This window comes from Ambystoma mexicanum, chromosome 2p (genome assembly GCF_040938575.1).
Source record: "Ambystoma mexicanum isolate Mex_15411 chromosome 2p, UKY_AmexF1_1, whole genome shotgun sequence".
Lineage (NCBI taxonomy): Eukaryota > Metazoa > Chordata > Amphibia > Caudata > Ambystomatidae > Ambystoma > Ambystoma mexicanum.
In genome coordinates this window covers 86,168,669-86,184,694 of record NC_090923.1, presented here as the reverse complement: position 1 = coordinate 86,184,694, position 16,026 = coordinate 86,168,669, and the positions used below count along the sequence as shown (strand labels likewise).

The 16,026-nt window shown below is 43.4% G+C and overlaps 1 protein-coding gene across 4 annotated transcripts in view; it reads right to left on the bottom strand.

Annotated features, from left to right (window-relative positions):
* The window catches only part of IMPDH2 (inosine monophosphate dehydrogenase 2), a 603,389-nt gene that overhangs the window by 478,853 nt on the left and 108,510 nt on the right, over window positions 1-16,026 (bottom strand). For all 4 annotated transcript variants that reach the window (XM_069643304.1, XM_069643305.1, XM_069643307.1 and 1 more), the window contains one exon: window positions 11,621-11,820. In XM_069643304.1, the coding sequence (XP_069499405.1) occupies window positions 11,621-11,820 (200 nt within the window). The remainder of the gene's footprint in view (window positions 1-11,620; window positions 11,821-16,026) is intronic.

Here is a 16,026-nt window from a genome sequence, read left to right as displayed (position 1 = left end):
GCAAATCCGAATCGCCAGAACTCCATTCGGCAGAGAAGCTCCTTCAATGACGGCTTCCTCCTTTGAGTTGGTGGGACCAAACAACTCAAAAGACACCTGGATACCATTCTCAATGCTGGTTAAGGTTTAGCCAGGGAGAGAGAAACCAGTTTGTGTCTTTAAGTAACTGCTACTTAAACCAAAGTGATTCAATTTTGTTTGCTCCGACGACGATCACGTGCAGTGCAGGAGTCCGACGTCCTCCCTCTTGTCCCCACGACTGAGGCTCAGGAACAGCGGGATCTGCAGGAACTGCCAGGAACCAACATCTCCAGCTGCATCTTTTTGCTTCACTTTCAGGTACTGTGCCATCCGGTTGAGAGATCCTAACTCTCGCGGTGAATGCTTGTGAAACGTTCCCAATTTACAGGACTAATCAGCTTGTGGCCCCACAAATGATCCTTTTCCGCCTAAACTACTTCTGAGAACACTTGCAAAGACTTTAACGTTTGATACAAGATCTGCTCCTTTCTATCCAGAACACTAGCCCATTGACTTTGGCCTGGCCTATTGACTTGAATTGAACTATTCTGGTGAACTAAACTATTTACACTGCCTTGAAAGTATATATAATCTATTTGACTTACTTTTGTCCTTTTTGCTCACTGCTAAGTACTTGAACTGCCATCTTGCTCCAATTTCAGGGGAGCTCAAACTGCCTCAAAAGCTTAGTTTCGTATTGAAGTGTATTTGTTTATAATATTAAGTTGCCTTCTGCTAGTGAAATGTTTTACAAATGATTGTGTAAATAAATTAATAAGTGTTTTACCAAGAAACCTCGAGTAGAAGTGTCTACTTGAACCACTGTGATTGACAGTCCTTTGTGTAACTACTTGTACTGCTCGCGTTCACTCTTTGAGATAAGCCTGGCTGCTCAGCTCGCTACCAACAAACTGTGTGGTACAGATTTATACCAAAGGTTGGTCTTGCTTACACCTGTAGTCCGAATTGTGTGCGGTGGTCCCAGAGGGTACTGCATGCAATTCTGCCTTACAGTCACTGGCCAGCTTTTCCGGTTACAGTTTGTCTCACTATGTGCTCGCTGTGCCATATGGAACCAAGCTGCACTTCACTGAGGAGACCCAACAAGGCCGAAACATGTCTGGGGTTGCTTGTGTTTCCGTGCAGGAGGGGGGTGCGGGGGGGAGGGGGACCTGGCCTAGCAGTTCGGCTGGGCTGCTATGATTGGTGGCAGTACCTGACTGATTTGCAAAAGGCTGGACCTCTTTTGCAATGGCGCAGACGGCTAAAAAGCGGTGGTGTGGAAGGTTGCCCAGAGCAATGCCAGTGGTACAGATTCATTCAAAACCTTCCACCCATCACTTTTGTGGTTACAGCTATAAGCAGCGACATGGATTCATTTAAAATGTTATGAATCGATTTTTGTACATGGTTACCTTCCTTTCTCATCTTTATAGTATTGATCAGCATTGTCTGAGCAGAAGGGTTTGAAATGGAGGTGAGCTGGGAGCCATTCAGCACCTGCATGTAGTCTAGAAGTGCCTGCTTAGCTTGACAACAGCTACCAGGAGCTACTTTTGGATGCCCAGGCCACGTGGTACCTAACAAACACCTACGTGAATTTAACTCTGTTTGGGACAAACATTAGGACACATCTATATGACATTTGATGACTAAGGGGGGGTCATAAGATGTAAACCTATCATTTTGTCTATTATTTATGTGAAAGTTAGCTTTAAGAAACACTATGTACTAGCTACTCTTTCTCCAGTGGTAGCTCCTACTCACAGGTTAATGCTTGATACCCAGGATCTCCTTTTTGCGCCTGCCTATCCAATCTTAATTTTGACCCCCTGGAGCATGGTTGACAAATGAATAGCCACAACTAAACCCATTGGTAATTCTGAGCATACTTTGTTTTTTTCGACATGCACAAGTAATTTTGCTAGAACTGCAGCAGATCTTTAAATCTTTAACTGGTTGATTAAACATTCTCCCTTTGTAATCACATAAAACATTTGGGCTTGTAGCCTATATATTTGAAGAAAGTGATGACCCTTTACACTGATTTGTAAAGAATTGTAGTGGTCAGGAAGGGGACATTCTCTTCCAAACTCCCTTCAGAGAGGATAGCTCACTAAATACAAATGTTCACAAAGTGGATTACTTAGTCAGTTGTGCACATGGAACAGTGTGTGCACCAAAGCAAACCCCTTTGGCACTCGAGGGAACACTGGTTGGGTCTGCAAAGAACACTGTTCCTTAAGTATTTTTGTACATCTTTTCTGATGTCTTATTTATATACAAATGGTACCATTTGTGCAATGTTTTTATTAAACATGTGCACAATAAATAAATTTAAAAAAATATTAGAGAAAGAAGAACAGAGCATTCCAGCTGGAGTTGCCAGACTACAAGGGTCTTCAGGCTCTTCCAGAGCATCTGGGAATGGTTCTGCATCTTCCCCTCATCCAGAATTCCTAAGGATCTGTTGAATGCTTATGATACAAGAATGGCCTTGATTGGTTGCCTGCATTGGAGTATGCTTCTCAAGCACAAGAGGCGAGTCTGATAAAAATGCCTGGTTGCTCAGCAGACTTGCCCAGTACGGCTGCAGTGCAATTAAGTAGTTGTCAAAGCCTAAGGAAAAGAAAAGACATTTTAAAGCGGGCTCTGCTCTTCAAGGGAAGAATCCTGCCTAATCTTTGAGTTTGAGACCATAAGAAAAAAAAAGACTGGAGTGGCCTATGTGTATTACTCTGAAGACCTTGAGTGGCTGGGTTGAAGGTCATTCATTAACCACTTTTAATGATAGGAAAATATGGTTATACTTTAACATATTCTTGCTTCTTGTTCCCCACGGTTCAAACAGCATTCAGATTTCAAGAAGTTTGATACAGGAAAATGGCAATTACTGCTTACGTATGGGTGACCCATAAGGACAGTATTCGAGCAAGCATGTGGAGGACCAAAAAGCAGAAAGAGGGTGGGTCTACTGACAACCTGCATTCAATAAGACTCTCAAAAGTTCCAAAAGGGGAGTAAGTCTCATGGTGATCATTTAAACGCTAGTGGGACTTGCCATCCTAACCGAGGAAGTGGGCAGGTCTACATACAAAGTTCCACAAGTTCTTATGTAACCTGTGGAGCAAGTGACCATGTGAAAAGGGGATCACCGAAGTGAGGGTAAGAACTTGGGGGACCATTTTGTGAATCTAGCATTCCCTTATGAGGAAGAGCTACTCAAAGGGGCAGCCTTCTTTTCTCACTCCTTGCCCAGTGGCATTGGATCAGAAGTAGTTTGTGTACCTGGAATCCTAGAGTTGGTGAAGCGTATGTTTCCATGCCTGATGAAAGAATGCTTAGTATCAAGTACAGTGCACTGGTAGATAGTGTGGAAACCTCTGCCATCAGGGACAAGTTGATCTTTGGTGGATTCAACGTTGGTAAACCCTAAATCTCTGGCCACAGCTCCTCTGATGCCCACCAAGATGGCAGCTATCTCCACCCCTCACTCCCTTTACATCTCGGTAATGTCAGTCACTCTAGCAGTAAATGGAGGAGTGGTCCGGAAGTGTTCAGAGGCAATTCCCAGGTAGGGTTCGGATGGGAAATTACCTCAGACTTCAGTCTTGTGGGGGATACAGCATAGCTACCATGTACTAGGTCTCAAACAAAGGCTACCATAGCCAAACCTAAGGGGAAGCCGAAATGCACACCCAAGGAGTCAAAGATTCCTAAAAAGGGAAAGAAAAATGGCTCCCCTATTTTACCTAGAATAGGATGGTATGAATAGGATGAGGTAACTGACCAAACCCCTTAACATGACAAGGAAAATTGTTCAATGCCCGTGAACATCCTGAATTTCAAAGTTTGCTTCCAGAAGGGGGTCCATCTAGGGATGCATTTAGTAAGGGTCGGAGTGTCCATCTGTGGAAGGTCTTCGGAGGAAGGCATACTCCCAGTGAAGGGTACATCCTCTGGGTAGCATATAATCTATTGGAAAGGGGATTTACTATACTATAGATGGCCCCTAAGCATTCAAGGCTATTACTCTTGCAGCTGGTGCCTGAAGTCCCACATGAATGTCATCTTGGTGTAAAGAGGACTAAGGAGAGTGTTTGCATGCATTTCTACTGGCCTAAGTTAGGGGTCCAAGTAGAGTTTTCAGCTGTCTGGCAAACGTTGAACAATGATTCAGACTCCATTGGTACCACTTACTGTAGTTGGAATGGACGTGGTTGGTCCCATTGATGCTTCAGCAGAAGGTTTATCCTGGTGGCTGCTGACCATGCCACCATATACCCAGAAGCCATCCCACTGAAAACAGTGACTCAAGTCAGTTGCTAAAGCATGATTAGGCATTTTTACTAGGGTTGGCCTGGCTAAAGATGTTGTGCCCGACAGGCAAACACTTTGACCAATTATATGCAGGCCATGTGGAAGGAGTGTGGGGTGTCAAATTTCCATTGGCCTACCATCTGCAGCCAAATCATCTAGTAACTATCAAAAGCATGATTGGAGCTCTAGGAGCACGAGAGACGGAAGTGGAACCTTCTTTCATGCTTACTTTCTGCCTACAGTCAGGTGCCTCAAGGAGTGGTTGGCTTTACCTTTGCACATTTTGGTCACCCAGTCAGTGGTCCCTCATCTTTAGTCAAGGACGGTTGAGAGTCCCCCACTCCTCCGGTTACCACAAATGGAAAAGACTGTACCGGTTTAAGAAAGATGGCCCTGGCCAATGACAAGTTGAAGGCTGCACAAGCATTGGTGAAACAATGATTATGACCAGAAAGCTTCACTTGTTCATTTTCACCAGGGTAAGAAATCCTGATGGGCTGTTCCTTACTGGATAATTGAAAGACCAGGCGAGGTAAAGTATTCAGTCAACCTTGGAAGGCCTAATCAGTCTCCTAAAGTGTTTCATGTAAACAGACTGAAACCATTCGTCCCAAGGGTTGAAAGGGAAACTGCTTCTGGCTTCACATCGGGAGAAGAGGAATCTGAACCTCACCATGATCTGTTCGAGAGAAATCCTTCAGAAGGCTCCATTGAGGGCGTCAAAGTGCCCCTTCAACTCAGGGAGCAGTGAAACCTGTGCTTTCCCTCTCAACCCTTGGTTTTCTCCGACTCCAGTCTTGACAGCTTGGTGCCCGTATGACAAATGACACTGGCGATAGTGCTCCTACAAAAAAGTAGGAGATACAGGATGTCAGACAAGATTATCACACATCAAACTGGAGGTCAACAAGAAGTTGAGTCTAGGGGTGATTGAACAAACAGTCCATGGTCCAGTCCCCACAGATTTGAGATTCTGTGCGGACTATAGAGCTCTTAATGCGGTCACCAAAACAGCTGCTCATCCCCTTCCACAAACAGGCGAGTTGTTGGACAAACATGTAACTCAGTACCTTTGACCCTACTGTAGGGTATGGCAAGCTTCCCTGACAGAAAGCGCCGTCTCAACACCCGAGGGAGATTACCCGGTCAGGGTAATGTTCCTTGACAATATGGGAAACTGTTGCGACTTAATTTATATCGCTTGTGGCCACTGGTGGACTTAATCCTAATTTAGCAATAATTACAGGAAGCAATTATTTAAACAGTGCCGCGCTATGTGTCATGTGACTGTTCTAGGTCACACGACCTAGCAAAGTTTGTATTTAGCAGTACTAGAATCTAGCTCCCGAGGATCTGACAGCAACCGGAAACACGAGAATCTGATTCAACTTAGTAGGCGGTGCACCGACATTATCACAAGCGTTACCCCTGCAGACACATGGTAATCCATTTCGAACATTGCCAAATCATACATGTACTCCGATTTTACTGTGGTTTCCGTCGATTCAACAATGAGACAATCCAGTCTTTTTTCTTTTTAAACACAGGTACTTTGCTAACTAGCACACCCTATGGGAACCCACCTGTAAATTGATTATGCATAAGACCACCTAAACGCTTGGGGGACACGCAGAATTTGGCCCTTAACAGTTCCAAGGTCACAAGTAGCAGCAGTCCGGCAGCTGGTCATCCATGGAATCCAAACTCTGACACAGTAACTTTTGTTCATTTCTTCACAATGTGTGTGTACTTGCCATCTTTTCTTTGCAAGACTTTGTGACAAAAATCTTGAGACAAATTGTTCACTTATATTCAATTATAGGAACTCTGCAACGTGACTTATTATTGGGACACATACGAGATAACCAGTTACCAAGAAGACACGAACGTATGAGAATTACACAGGACTCAGGTTAATATAGCCGAAGTATAACTTCCATGGATTTCTTTATCGCAAACAATCTTAGTCCTTCACGGAACAATATGAGCAACAATATACTTTTGCTTTATTCTCTCACAAGAACTGACCATAAAACAGGGTCATTCCCTTTGTTTACAGTCTTACGACTCAACACTTTAATGGGGAAAGGTGATAAGATAATTTAACTGGTATCTCACCTTTTCCTTATGCGCACCATAAGGAAGGTTAACTTAATCGCACAATGCATGCAAACTGGTGGCCAATATACTTATTGGGAGCACATATAATAATGAACCCTTATAGGACTTTACGGCACCCGCCTGAAGGTAATCCATTTTTTTTAACACAGGTGCTTCAAATTTAGCAGTTTCTCAACACAAATGTTTGACAACCGATTGTTAAATAACGAAAGGGTATCCTCTGCATTGGAGACCATCATCTACCCCGGTTACAAATGAGTCTTTGGTTTACTGCATTTGCAGTGTCTATATAATATCGATTTGAACTGCTTGTCATTGTCTTTTTTCAAGTATCTCTCAACATCTCACCGAAGTCAAATGTCAGGATATGGCATGATAACATTTTTAGTTATGCAACTTGTTACTCTTAGTCCAATGGGGGTTGTTACATTGGTTGACATGGCAACTTAGCATGATACACTGAGCACGTCAAATGAGTTGAACAAGAATGAGAGCAAAGTTGTTACCTTAGATTTTTCAGTGTTTTTTTTCTGATTTTCTCCTCTATATTTCGTATTGTTTTTCCTTTTGTATATGGTACTTACCATAATGTATTCAACGCATCTGTTTTTTGAATATGTCCAATCCTTTGTTTTATTCACTTATAATGCGCACCAGACCCGAGGGTAAGAGGGCGCAAAAGTACAGGATATGCGAAGGATATTTCCTCTCCCTTCCATGCAATGTATTTGCTCATTTGCTTTTCTTTGATGGTTTTGATTGACATATGTAATGTGATCATTTATGGACATCAATTTGTTTTGTAATAAGCTGTGCCTTGAAAAAGACCAAAAGTGGTTGAAACGCGTGTTGGCAAAGACAGTACCAAACAAAGCAGATTGTTGTGATTAAACACGGACTGCAAATTGTGCGATCTGTTTTCTCGTTCAACAAAATATATGTGAAAGCACATCTTCCATGGAACAACATCTTGTTTTGCATTTTTAAAAAGGTTCTTTATTTTTTGTGCGCACATTCAAGTTTACCACGTTTGGCTACTCAACGTGTCGTTTGGCTACTCAACGTGTCTTATGCCCTAAAAATGGCTGTGCCATGAGATTTTTGCTTGTTCTTGGCCATATTGGTTTTCCCTTCCTGCCTTCTTAGGTCAGGAAATCCCATAAAAGGTATGCACTTGCCCGGGCAAGATGCTGCTTTTGCCTGCTAGTGATTCCTATGTGCTTGGCCAAGGATGAGGGTGGGACTGTTCCATTCCTCATCTGTGGTGCATGAGAGTCTAGGTGTGTGGAATGAGTGAAGCCCACAGTAGTCCCCGAATGGATTAATGATGGCGGTTTGAATGGTTAAGATCCTTACCATTGGTGCGCTTGAACTTGTGTCCAGCCAGGATTTAGGATAAGAATAGGACTAGCGTATCCTGTAACCTGTATAGACAATCAGCCGATTGAAGATCTGTGGATGACTCCCAACTATGCCCAGCAGTCCCTTCCTGCATTTGGCACAGAAGCCCTGCTGGACTACCTGATCTGTGAAGGCCCTGTGAGGTGCTTCAACCTGTTAGGCAAAATTGCCTGCAGTACCCTGTGGGACCACCACATACAATGAGGACTACAGGTGTAAGCAAAACCAACCTTTGGTATAAGTCTGTACTACACGGTTTTGTGGTAGCGAGCTGAGCAGCCAGGCTTATCTCAAGAGGGAATGTGATCAGTACAAGAGGTTACACAGAGGTCTTACAATCCCATTGGTTCAAGTAGACACTTACACTCAAAGTTTCTTGGTAAAACACTTATTAATTTATTACACAATCATTTAGAAAACATTCACTAGAAGGAAGCAACTTAATATTATACACAAACTTCAATAACAAACCAATGAGTTTCTGAACAAATTAGGCTCCCCTGAAATAGGAGCAAAATGGCATTTGTTACTTTCAATGGGAGTAAAAAGGCACAAGTTAGCAAAATAGACCACAAATATTTTCTTAGGCAGTGCAAGTAGTTTTAGTTCCCTAGAGGACTCGATTCAGTCCAATAGGCCTAGGCAAAAGTCTTGGATAGGAAAGAGCAGTTCTTTAAAGTCTTTGAAAAAGTTCTCAGAAGTAGTTTGTACAAAAAAGAATCATAAGCCGATTAGGTCTGCAAGTTGGGAAAGTTTCTCAAACTTTCACCACGAGAGATGCGTTCTCTCAATCGGGTTGGCACAGTACCTTAGTATGAAGCAAAAGATGCAAAAGACGTTGGTTCCTGGTAGTTCCTGCAGATCTCACTGTTCCTGCGCCTCAGTCGCGGGGACAAGCGGGAGAACGTCGGGGGACCCCTGCACTGCACGGGATCATCAGAAAACACTGACAGAATGAAGTCACTTCAGTTCTAGTAGCTGTAATTCAAGCACACAAGCTGGTGTCGTTCCCCCTGGTTAATCCTAACCAGCTTCGAGAATGATATCCAGGTGGCTTACAAGTTGATTGGTCAGAACAACTCAAAGGAAGAAGTCGTCCTTGAAGGGGCTTGCTTCTCTGTCGAGGTGAACTTGGCAATTCGACCTGCAGCAGGGCTTTGCCGGGCAAACCAATGGTCCAGGATTTGCAGCAGCCGTCCTCTTCCAGCTCGTCTTCAGTTCTTTCGTCCAGTGGTCGACTCTCCCTTCCAGTCCAAGAGACTCACTTTTTGAACTGTTTTCTCCCATTCATTCCAACCTTGCTGCCACTCACCCAGCAGGGTGGCTGTCCTTGCCGGACAGTCAGCCAGCCAATCACGCCAGAGTGCATTTGGGTCTCCTAGGAGACTAAGCACAGGGAGTTTCGGGCACCTCCCTCACTTCCTGCCCACCCCAGACACTCAGACGAAAGAGGCAGTCTTCAGTCCTGAAGCCCGCCAAAGGCATAGAAACAAAGGGACCAAACCTGGGTTGGCACGCAGAGACAAACACTAGATGGACCTTTCCAAAAAGAAATGGTGAAAAAAGAAGACCGGTACCTGTTTAAACAAAGGGGCTTAAGGCGCCATCTTGAAAAACATGGCTTCAGTGATTTTTCGCTACCAGTGTTCACGGTCAGGAAAGGTCATGGTAGTTCGTTGTAAAACCACTGCCTCCAGCCATTTCGATGGAAAAGGCTAGAATTTGACTGCTACATGAGTTTCTAGACACGGGATACTAGGTAGCCACTCCAGCACTATGGGAAGATAGTGTGTGCTGTGTCTAGGAATTTAAAAATACTAGTAAAGTAAATTTAACCTTACATTTTCTGGGAAACAGTAGTTTATCCCAGAGAAGGTATTTAAACCTTTGGGAAGTCTAAAAAGACATCCCTGTGTCAATCCAATGAGGGTGTTATTTAACACATGAAAAGATGCCTATGGAGTTATCCTAAAACTCCATAGTCAAAGAACACAAGAGTAAAACATACAAAGGATATGAAAGAGTGGGGAAAAAAGGCTCACACTCTTTCAGGAAAAAAAACAAGTCCTCAAAATCCAGCAAAGCTGCTGGGGGTCTCTAAGGTGAAGGGAATTAGCACATTTTTGAGAATTCTCCCCAACACAACCTTGGACTGGTGAGACTAACTAGTCGACACCAGATCCAGCTGTTCTGTTGTCTGTGGACCACACCGGTTTACTGGCCATCTCTCCAGTGGGGTACCTCGCTAGAAGTGTTGCAGTTCCAAGTTTTCCGCCGGATCTTCGGTAGCTGCCAGCTTGTGATGCAAGTCACCTTCCTACAGAAGTTTAGCCTCCCAGCGTCAAGGGTTCTGCTCTGGATGGACGCATGTAGTCACCTGTGTGTGGTAGACAATTGCTGGAACTCGCCTTCCCCAGTCTAGAGGAAGTGTCTTGAAGATGTCTGCATTGGTGCCTTCTGCATTTCTTCTTCGCATAGGGTTATGCACTGCTCCTGGAACCGACTGGAATCCTTGCACCTGCAGCTCCTGGGCCCCTCTCAATGGAACTAACAGTGGGAAAACCCACCTCCAGCGACCCTGTCGACTCATCTAGTCGGCTTGAAAAATCAGTCGGGTGGGGCTGGGGGGCTAAGTAATCGCTATACATTCACCTCTCCCTAATCCTTCGAATAAACGTTGGTTATTCCACTCCTTCGCTTTTGGATCGTCAGAATCTTGAAAGTTAGCAATATAATTTGACCTACCTGTAATTTTGTTGAATATCTTCTGGAACATTTCACCACCAGAAGAACTCTTCCTACATCAGCCCCTTTTCCTTCGAAGAAGCTTTGTGATTTTTGGGCCCAGGGCCTGGCTCAAAGATTGGACTTCTAACGTTGGGGTATAATTCTTGTGAATTGGTTTCATTCTACAGCATCACTACTTACCTTCTTCTAAGAACCTAAAGGTGACTATATAGGTCTTATAATTGAGTGTTGTGTAATATCACCTGCTCGTTTCATTTCCTAGTATCTGTTTTCAGCCTAGAAAAAATGTAATGTTTTTGTACTTGCCTGTATAAATTGAATTGTTTGCTTCACTGTGTGGACCCGTGAGTTTAGGCATACTTTGAGAATAGCCTTGACCACTCCATGTTTACCTTGATTGGGTTTGGTTAACCTCAGAGTTCCCCCAGTTCACTAGAACTAGGGTGCCTGCCTAAAATCTGTCTACCAGGAAAGATTCTAGAAATCCATCTCAACACCCTTAAATTGCTTACTGTTGCGCGAACCCTTAAACCCAGGACTGAGCTCACAATTATTGGTTGAAATTCTAGGGGACATGCAGTCCCTGAACATATGGAGAAAGGCAGCACTTTAGTTTGTACATTTTATTCTCACAAGACACTTTCTTTAGATATGTTTTCCCACAGCACAATAACACCAAGTAGAAGAATCAATCTGGCAACAGAGTGTAAAATCGGACACCATTTGTTTTTATTGACCAAATCTGCACATTTATTAATAAAACCTTTGGTTAACTATATTGAATTTTCTGGCCTATTTGATCAATGTCCGCTGTTTGATATTTATGAATAAGCTGAACAAAAACAAAACCGGCAATATCTAGTGGCACAAGAAAGCAACTTACCGTCAAACGTTATTCAACCCATTCAGCGTGGGTTTCTCAATATTATCCAAACTAATCTTATTACCGGAGATGCTGGATTGATGATGGAAAGAGCAACTGTTAAAGCAAGAATAGCAAGGTACTTACAAGTACAATGGCATCTACGCCTGCCTGTGCCAGAAGATCTAAACGGTACTTGTCATCTTCATGGGTCCCTATTGCGGCGCCGCACAGCAGCTGCTTTTTTGCATCTTTCGAAGCCAAGGGGTAATCCCGGTTCTTTTTTAGGTCTGTACGAGCGATGATGGCTACCAGCTCATCCTCCTCGTTCACAATTGGTAGCTTGCCTTAAAGAAGGAAGAATAGGATTATGAACAGTCACTTAAAAATTACAATAAAACTGAATTAATTGAAATTTTAGAAAAGATATAGCTCTTTGAAGATTATAAGTTTCAAACATTCTAGTGAAATACAAGTTGCATACACATAACCAAGGTTGGGTGGAGGGGTAGTTGCTCAAATACACAATAAGTTGCAACTACTTATTGCTCATTTGCCCATTTGCCTATTGTTGTAATGGGTAACCCTAGTCAAGTTGTATAGATAAGGGAAGTAACAGCCACTTTCGCTCGCTAACAATCGGCAAGTACTCCACAAAAATAAGAATAGGGAGCAAAATTACTCCTGAATTTTCTCAGAGTTGCTGCAGGAAACTGTAGAACCAGGCAGAAGGACACCAGATTGTGTGCGTTGCTTGTAAGCTGGCCTAAAGTTTTTGGAAGATCCTCCGGACTCCCAAGAAGCAGGACTGTCCAAGCCTGACCCCCTCAGTCGAGTGCGGGACCTCCGATGTGAGTAATGTCCACCTTGACAGCCAGGAACTGTGCTTATTGCTATTTGCTGTACCGCAAGGAGCTAAAACGCAAAACAGCCACTGCAAGTAAAGTTTGCCGGTTGCCAGCTTTGACTGTGCCAATTCAGTGCAAGAGTCCTGACGTCCTCCCTCTTGTCCTCACGACTGAGGCACAGGAACAGTGAGATCGGCAGAGCTGTACAGGAACAGATGTCTTCAGCTGCATCTTTTTCTTCTTTACTAAGGTACTGTAAAAACGAATGACTCTTCTCAGAGCCATCTAAAAGTATTTGCCCTGCTTATGACTATTTGTATTTCTTGTGTTCTAATAACTTTTGCCTTTTCCTTACTTTTTAAAGAGTATTGTGTATGCCAACATTAAGGTATTAATATCCCCAGCAACCTTGTTACTGAAGTCACCTGTGGGTGTAGGTTGTGTCTGTGGGCCAACCCAAAAGGGCTTTGTCTGATCCAGAAACTGAGGGTACAGTATTGAAGTATATTTGTGTGTTACTATTCTATTGCTCGCTTCTGAAGGTTTTATAACTGAAGGATCAATACATTATTGTTTATGCAAGAAACCTTGAGTGTACATTTATTTGAATACCTGTAACTGTGAATCTTTGTGTAACTCCACTACAGCTCACATTTCCCCTATTGAGATAAGCCTGGCTGCTCAACTTGCTACCAGAACTGTGCAAGCTTATACCAAAGGTTGGGTTGCCTATATCTGTAGTCATAGTTGTTTGTAGTGTTACCAGAGGTTACTGCATACAAACCTTGTCCAACACTGGTGGCAGGCGGTGAGGATATATTGTAGAGTTGTTACATTTAGAGTTTACTTTACCTTTGTTCAAATAGTAACCTTGACAAGGCTATGCTCCACTAGAAAAGCAATTGTAACATGCCAGATATGGTTAACTTCAGACAGGAAGCCCTGATCATTTTGACAGAGCAACTGAAAGAAATGTGTAAAGTCACGTCTCTCCCTGTTAAAGAAAGAAAAATGAACTTATGCTACTGAACGATCTTCTGATCAAGTGCTATTGCACATCAACTCAATGGCTGTTAGGAGAACGCTTTTTGATGCAAAAGACGCCCTCCTATTATATGGTTTTGATCTTTCTCTTGAACCACAGGAAACAATCAATAACGATCATGCACCTAAAGGACAGTTTGTCCCAGTGAAACGATTAGAACAAAGAAGGGCACATTTGAAGCCCTATTCATTGGGGCTAATGCAAGACAAACTGATGATGTCTCCACAATCCCACGTGTCAAGGCGGCGATTTCATAACATCACTGGGAATTAGCCACGGACCAAATGGAAAGTGCAAGCGCAGAATCTAATCTCTTGGAATACTCAAGGTTTCGTACATCTGTTTAATAACTTCCCAGTAAACCTTGATGCAAACTTTGCCATATGTTTACAAGAAACGTGGCTGCGTGAACCCCCGATAAAAGATGGTTATACAATCCTATTGAATCCAGCAGGGAAAAATCGAAATGGACGTCCTTTCTCAGGCCTATTGACGATGATCAAACACTCTATACTGGCAGGTGAAAGAAGTCCTAACTCTAAATTTATTTGTACAAGGAGTTCTTTTGGAGCAGCGAAGTGACTCAACTCTTGGAAAATCTTGGATGCTGCTGATAAACATTTATTGGAACTCGGCAATGATCACCTCTGACAAATTTGTCACATCAGTAACAACAATGATGGACACTGATTTAACACTAAGCAAAAATCTTGAAATTATGATATGTGGAGACTTAAATAACTGGCACGAGTTTGATAATACCAAAATCAATCAAAAGGCCATATTGTTTGATAAACTGTCAGCAGAAGCAAAATTGTGGCAAATGGCAATGAGGAGTCGAAATTGCGTAATGGTGAATGGACAGGTTCAAGGGGATACACCAGCGAACATAACCTGGCAGCAAAAGCAGAGCAAGAAAACGCTAGATTATATTTGGATGTCATAATCTATTCATAAAGGTCACAAACTTCAATGTGACAACTGCGCTCAATAGCAACCATTTCCCATTGGGGCCTAAATACCTTCAACTCTCTCTTCCTAAATATCTTCCTTCACGAGCCCTTCGCTCATCCGTCTCCAACTCCCTCATGGTCAGCCGCTTCTCTAAGCAACGAGCTGGGGGTAGATCTCTCTCCGCAGCAGGGGCCTCCCTCTGGAACAGCCTTCCTGCCTCCCTGAAACTTGAGGAGAACCATCTCCAGTTCCGGAAGCACCTCAAAACCTTCCTCTTCGCTTCTGCCTTCTCTCTCCCTCTCCCCTGCTAAACCTGCTTAACTCCCCACTGAATTCTGCACTAAACTTGCATCTCGGCCACTCTCAGCGACCTCGGTCCAGGACCCAGCCACTCTCCACTTGCACTGCCTCCCTGGCTCCCCCTGCACTGTGGGACTGTCACTGTATCCCTACAGCCCCCTTCCCTGCACTTCCCAGCACTTGCTCTGCACTTACCTCGTACTTGCCACTAGCTGGCCCTTTTTATATATTATTTATTATTTAATATTTATTACACTACTTACCTTGTACTGCACTTTCCCCCCCACCTCCTCCCCCTGCACTTTCTCCTTTTCCCCCTACCTCTGCACTTGCGCGATCTGAATGACACTTGGCCTAGTAGGATCGTTTGTCTGTCTTCCCCTTGTTTTCCCTCCCTCCCTGCCTCGTCGCGCCTTGAAACACCTGTGTATAGGCACGTTACAAATACCATATCATATCATATCATTGAAGTTAACCTGGCAGGTGATCAAGCAGAGGTCTCTGTCGAAATACACAAATGCTGTTTGCTCAAATGCAACTGGAAATCGTCTGCGTATTAACGGGAGTCAGATCTCCCAGATGACTAACACACTTGATCAGACCACAGTCTCAAAAGATCTAAACTATATGCCATTGCTGAGTAAATTCTTGGTGAGGACAAATACAAAAGGTTCAGCAGGTCATCTACATCAGCATAAATATAGCAGTCAACTGGTGACAGAAAAAAAAGCCTTTTGCAAGATGTAAGGAAAATTCAGAAATCAAATAAGAGAAATCAAGATGAACTGTTACGACATCGCCGACAACTTTATCGAAATTGGGTCAAATCTTTTAAGACTCAACGAGATCAAGAACAGGCAGAAATGCTGCTAGAGTCATTTCAAAAACATAACTCGAGAGAAATCTGGTAACACCAAAAGTAACCAACTACTGAGTAACGAAATTGCACCGCAAGTGTGGGAAGCTTATTTCTCCAATCTCTTTAATGACGGCGAAGCTGAAAAAGATCTCAACCAAAGGTTACCAGCCAAACTATGGCAGGTTGTACAATCTAGCGATATTAGGAATGCAATCAAGCAATTGAAAAACTCGAGAGCTGCAGGACCCGACAACATCTCAAACGTGATGCTCAAAAAAGAGGAAGAACGGTGGGCACAGTTCATCGCACTGCTATTTAGAAAAATAGCAACTCATCAACAAATTACTTCAACTTGGCGAACAGCTGCAATAGTGCCAATCCACAAAAAGGGCTCGAGATCCGACCCGGGCAATTACCGTCCCATAGCTTTGCTTGACACAATCGGCAAAATATTCGCCTAATTTTACAAAAAAAATGGTCAGCTTGGGTAACAAAGGCGGGAATTGGCGATTGCCGCCAAACAGGCTTTACAAAAGGTATAGGTACT